At 39.6% G+C, this 6,428-nt stretch overlaps 1 protein-coding gene across 1 annotated transcript in view; it reads left to right on the top strand.

Moving 5' to 3' along the window:
- Nucleotides 1-6,428, top strand: part of EPHX4 (epoxide hydrolase 4) — a 61,024-nt gene that overhangs the window by 46,571 nt on the left and 8,025 nt on the right. Inside the window, exon 6 of the mRNA XM_006830967.1 lies at nt 1,779-1,927. Coding sequence (XP_006831030.1) covers nt 1,779-1,927 — 149 coding nt within the window. The remainder of the gene's footprint in view (nt 1-1,778; nt 1,928-6,428) is intronic.

Below are 6,428 nucleotides of genomic sequence, written 5' to 3'. Positions count from 1 at the left end.
GGTGGGGGGTGTCCACTTGCTCAGGCACCCCCTCTAGTCACCAGAATGGAGGTGTATGCAAATAGTGGGGGCCAATGAACAGACATAAAATAAAAAAAAATCATAACAAAGCAAAACCGTCAACGTATATTTCCACTTTAGCTCCAAGGTTCCACGGCATTATTCCTTGGCTGGTCTGCATGCTCGCCCGCTTGGTCTTGCTGTTTGGTCTTGCCCAAGTTGTTGGCTCCGGGATTCCGAGCCCGGCAGATTCTACAGTAGAGATTTCTTACTCCCACTACAAGTTCCACTAGCTGTAAGCCTTCAAACTTTTTAAATATTCCTAGATATGTAGTTCAGAGTTTTAGAGCTCTGCCTTGAACCTGCTTCACTTGGTATTCTGTGGTATTGCTGATGGAAAACTTCACTACAACTCTACTCTATCTGCCATCAAGCCCCACCTCAATCCGTGACTTTTTAACCATAGTTTATACCTTTATTATACAAACATGATAAAAAATAACATTTTGGGACTATTGTATGGGGATGAATGAGGCTGAAATTCACTTCTGGAAATGTGAGAAGGCATGAACAGTTATATACGTGGATGTGTGATGGTAGCACTTTTAAACATAATTTCAATTTCCATGTGTTATATGTTGTTGGTGTTGTTAAGTGCCATTGAGTTGGTTTTGACCCATAGGGACCCTGTATAGGGTATCTGAGGAGCAGCTGGTGAGCTTGAACCAACAACCTTGCAGTTCAAATGGCTTTGCAGTCTGGCACATTAACCCACAGCGCCACACCTATGTATAATTCATGTGGGTACACTATTTGTGAAAATATAGTTGTTTTTGTTGTTAAATGCCATTGAGTCGGTTCCAACTCAGTGACCCTGTATAGGGTTTTTGAGGAACAACACAGATACTCTCAGCATTTAAACTTGAACTGCTGACCTTGCAATTCAAACTGACCTTGCACATTAGTCTCCAGTACCACACCAGGACACTGAAAATATAGTAGTAGCTTGCAATTAAAAATTTAAAAACCAAAGTAGAACAGAATTGAATTAAAAATGTTAGGCACATTATAATTAAAAGTAGATGCTGTTTCCAGTATATATACAAGTACATGTATGAATGTGAGCTGGTTCATGATGTAAATTTTATTTCTTACTCTCATTTGAGCTAAAAAAAAGTAAGAAATACTGATTTTTTTTTTTTTTTTTTAAAAGCTCTCTTGTGGGAGAGGGGGTTGGTTGCGAAACCATGAGGAAATATTGTTAAGTTGGAATATTTGGGAAGATTTCAGGGTGAGAGAGCCTAGATAGTATAGTGGTTAAGTGCTCAGCTGCTAACCTAAAGGTCAGCAGTTCAAACCCATCAGCCACTCTGTGTGAGAAAGATGGAAACCCTGTTAGGTACTAGGAAGCGCTGTTAGGTGCTTCTACTCTGTCTTACAGGTTTGCTAAGAGTCAGAACTGACTCAACAGTAACAGGTTTGGTTCTTTGGTTCAGGTTGGAAGTAACATGGGAGCTGGGCCTGCAGAATTTGAGTAGACATGGAAAAGAATGCTTTTCACAAAGGTAAAGAGTTCATGGGGGATTAGAAGGGAAGAATCCAAAAATATAGTCAAGAAAACAGAAAAGCATAAAGTATGTAAACAGTTATCTCCCAACCTGGCAAGGTAGAAATTGGGAGTTATTACTGACTGCTATCTTCTATTCCCTTTCAAAAGTTGTAGATTTAATTAATTATTAATTGGAAAGCATTAATTATTCTCTTTTCCTTTAAATTAGGCTTTGAAACATCTCTTTACCAGTCACAGCACTGGCATCGGAAGAAAAGGATGTCAGTTAACAACAGAAGATCTTGAAGCTTACATTTATGTTTTTTCTCAGCCAGGAGCATTAAGTGGTCCGATTAACCATTACAGAAATATCTTCAGGTCAGTGTAATTTCTTTTGAGTTAAGTAAAATATTCCAGTCTAAGCATACAGAGGTGATATTTTATTTTTAAGATTAAGTTTACCTCTTATCCAAAGACTCATATAAAGGCCTTTGACTCTTTAATAAGTTTTATGGTCATTGTTGGAGCCCTGGTGTGGCGCTTTGGGTTAATGTGCCAGACTGCAAAGTCATCTGAACTGCAAGGTTGGTGGTTCAAGCTCGTGAGCTGCTCCTCGGAAACCATATGCAGGGTCGCTATGGGTCAGAACCAACTCGACAGCACACAACAACAACAACATAGTCATTGTTAGAGTTCTGGTGTGGTATTGTGGGTTAATGCATGGACTTCAAAGTTGTTTTGAACCTTAAGGTCAGCAGTTCAAGCTCACCAGCTGCTCCTAGGAAACCCTATATAGGGTCACTATGGGTCAGAACTGACTCGATGGTACTTAACAACAATAACAAAACAACAAAGTCATTGTTTTGAATATTTCAAACACATGGATAAATAGAACAGTATAATGACTCTATTCATTGGAAGACAACTATCTGGCTAACTGATTGGTAAAGATCTGTATTTGTGCCCATTCCAAAGAGAGGTGACTCAAGGGTATGTGGAAATCATCGGACAATATCTTTGATATCCCATGCAAATAGAGTTTTACTAAAGGTAATACAGAAACCACTGCAAGCATACATTGACAGAGAACTTCCAGAGGTTCAAGCCAGATTCAGAAGAGGACGTGGAATGAGGGATATCATTGCTAATGTCCGATGGATCTTGGCTGAAAGCAGAGAATACCAGAAAGATGTTTTCCTGTGCTTTATTGACTACGCAAAGGCTTTCGATTGTGTGGATCATGACAAGATATTGACAGCATTGTGAAGTATGAGTATTCCTGAACACTTCATTGTGCTCATGAGGAATCTGTACCTGGACCAAAAGGCAGTTGTTTGAACAGAACATGGGAACACTGAATGGTTTAAAATTAAGAAAGGTGTGCGACATAGTTTTATTCTTATCCATACTTATTCAACCTGTATGCTGAGCATATAATCTGAGAAGCTCGGTTATGTGAAGAAAAATGTGGCATCAGGATTGGAGGAAGACTCATTAATAACCTGTGATATGCAGATGATACAACCTTGCTTGCTGAAAGTGAAGAGGGCTTAAAATGCTTACTGATGAAGATCAAAGAGCACAGCCTTCAGTATGGATTGCATCTCAATGTAAAGAAAACAGAAATCCTCACCACTGGACCAATAAACAACATTCTTATCAATGGAGAAAAGATTGAAGTTGTCAAGGACTTCATTTTTCTTGGATCAACCATCAACACTCAGGAAAGCAGCAGTCAAGAAATCAGACGACGTATTGCATTAGGCAAATCTGCTGCACAAGACCTTTTTAAAGTGTTGAAGAGCAAAGATGTCAGCTTGAGGACTAAGGTGCACCTGACCCAAGCCATGGTGTTTTCAATAACCTCATATGCATGCAAAAGCTGGACAGTGAATAAGGAAGACTGTAGAAGAATTTATGCCTTTGGGTTATGGTGTTGGAGGAGAATATTGAAAGTACCATGGGCTGTCAAAAGAACAAACAGATCTCTGTTGGAAGAAGTGTATCCAGAGTGCTCCTTGAAGGCCAAGATGGCCAAACCTTGCCTCTCATACTTTGGATATATTGTCAGGAGAGACCAGTCACTGGAGAAGGATATCATGTTTGGTAAGGTGGAGGGTCAGAGAAAAAGAGGAAGACCCCCAGCAAGATGGATTGACAAAATGGCAACATCAATGGGCTCGTGCATGGCAACAATTGTAAGATTGGCCCAGGACTGGGCAATGTTTTGTTCTGTTGTGCACAGGGTTGCTATAAGTTGGTACCAACTCAGTGACACCTAACAACAACAATAACAAATGTTCTACACTATGAGAAAAACTAGACAAGGTCCCAGATCTCACAAAGCTTGTAGCCTAGTGTGACATTAACAAAATAATCACAGCATTTAATGCATAATTCTAAGAGAAAGCTAAAGCCTTGCAAGAAAGGAATGTGGTTATAAGAAAGTGCATTGCAAAAGAACCTGCCTAGACTGGGATAGAGGGAAAGGTCAAAGAAGTCTTCTCTGGGGAAATGATGCTTAAACAAAGAAGTGAAAGATGGGTTAGGTGTTGACTAGACAAGGTTGGGAGTGCGACAACTTACCTTCCAAAAAAAGGAAACAATATGTCCTAAAATGGTGTGGGAGGATGATTGCTTCTGGTCTCAAGTAACACAGTGAGGCCAATGAGATGGAGCACAGAGAGTGAAGGTGGGAAGAACAGCATGGTTTCAGAGTGGGCTGGAGAGGTAGGCAGGTGTTCACCACACAGAGCCAAGTAGAACATGTTTAGGACGTAAGAGCCATGAGTGTGAGGCCACTGATAAGGAAATACAAGTAGTAAAGAAAAACAGTTCATTTGCATTTGGGTACATTGACTCAGGCTGTAGTGTGGAGAAGGTATTGAAATGGATGCTGAGTAAAGATGGGGAAAGCCTAGCAGCCCAGACTAGAAATGGTACTGTACTAGCTTGATCAGTAAGAAAGCAATAGAGATGGACAGAAGTAGGTCCATTTAAAAGATATTTAAGTAAAAAGGAAATAGCTTGGTGATAGATTGGATGGGGTAATCGGAAGAAGAATGTCCTGGCTGGCTTCTGGATTTCTGGCATGCACAACTGTATAGAGAGTCATGCCTATCCTGGAGATAAAAAACATCAGAAGAGGATCAGGCTTGAGGAGAAATCATGAATTTTACTGATCTCAGTAGACTACTTGAGTTTGTTTGCATTGGTGCCTTAGATATTTAAGCAGGTAGTTAAGTAGTAAGGTTTGGAACTCAGAGGAGAGAATCAAGATGCAGATACATTAATCTTGGAATCATTGGCATAGAGATGATAACTAAAACTTTGGATCAGAAGATATCGTGTAGGGAAAAACATTGATTAAAAGATGAAGTATGGAGGCTTGTCTGTTTGGGTTTGGACGTTAGATAAGAAATGGTTTCCCTTGACAATTAGCAACCACAAGCTGCCTTGAAGAGGTTTAGGTGTTTGCATTTATGCAACCTGCATGATATTGGAATTCTCAAGGCAGAAATTATATTTTTAACTAGTCTTAGGTTGATAACACCACCTCACAATCCTGAGAGAAACAAAGACAAAACCTCTCTGATGTATACATCTTAACTCAGTCCTTATAGTATTCCCATAAAGTCCTTTGAAGATGGGTACATATTCCAAACTGTAAAAAAACAACAATCTGCCATTAGTGAATGTTTCTGCTGCATATAATTGCAGCAGAACTCCTATGAATTTCAAAGAATAGAACTAACAGACTCTACAAAGCATATTAAGATCACTAAATATGTAACAGAAGAAAAAAACCATGAGAAAAGAATAAGAAAATATCAAGAAAGACTGTTGTTATTGTTGTTGTTGGTGACATCTAGTCAGTTCTGAAACATAGCAACCCCATATAAGACTTTCAAGGTTTTAAATCTTTGTGGGAGCAGAAAACCGTATCTTTCTCTCAAATAGCATCTGGTGGGCTCGAACCACAGACCTTGTAGTTCGCAGATCAGTGCTTATTGTGTGGAGCCACTGTGCTCCAAAGACAGTGTGTAAAGAGCTGAAAAAGAACCAAAATAAGCTTCTAGAAATGAAAAACATGGTCATGGAAATCTAAAATCCCGTTGTTGCTGTTAGGTGCAATCGAGTTGGTTTTGACTTCTAGAGACCCTGTGTAGGATTTCTGAGAAGCAACTGGTGGATTTGAACCACGGACCTTGCTGTTATTAGTCCAGTGCATATCCTACAGCACCACACCAGGACTCCATAGGCAGATAGTAGCAGATGAAACAAGCTAAAGAGAGAGAGAGAGATCTAAGAAGCTACCCAGAACAGGAGCAATCACACAAGCCCACAGAGGAGATAATTGAAGAGCTTCTAGAAGAAAATTTTCCTAACATCATGAAAAGTGAAAAGATAAGCATTCAAGAAGCTCAACGAACCCCAGGATAGATAGACCCTAAAAGACAATCACTAAGACATATAATAATCAAGCTCTCCAAAATCAAAGATAAAGACAGCATCTTGAAAGCAGCTAGGGAAAAGAGAAATATAACATACAAAGGCAAGCAAATTAGATTCAGCTCAGATTTCTCAACAGAAACTATGCAGGCAAGAAGGCAATGGGGAGACATATATAAAACCCTGAAAGAAAAAAACTGCCATCTAAGAATCCTCTACCCAGCAAAGCTGTCAATCATTACAATGGTGTAATTGAAACATTCCAGGATAAGCAGAAGTTAAGGGATTTTGCCAAAGCCAACCCTGCTATGAAAAACATCCTAAAGGAAGTTCTGTGGACTGAGCACCAACAAGAACACATAACAACTACAGAATGACATACATGGCAGCATCAACCTGAACTCAGTCGACAAATGAAAGAGTCAAG

The sequence above is a fragment of the Chrysochloris asiatica genome, unplaced genomic scaffold (assembly GCF_000296735.1).
Source record: "Chrysochloris asiatica unplaced genomic scaffold, ChrAsi1.0 scaffold00002, whole genome shotgun sequence".
Classification (NCBI taxonomy): domain Eukaryota; kingdom Metazoa; phylum Chordata; class Mammalia; order Afrosoricida; family Chrysochloridae; genus Chrysochloris; species Chrysochloris asiatica.
This window is presented reverse-complemented; position numbering and strand designations above follow the sequence as displayed.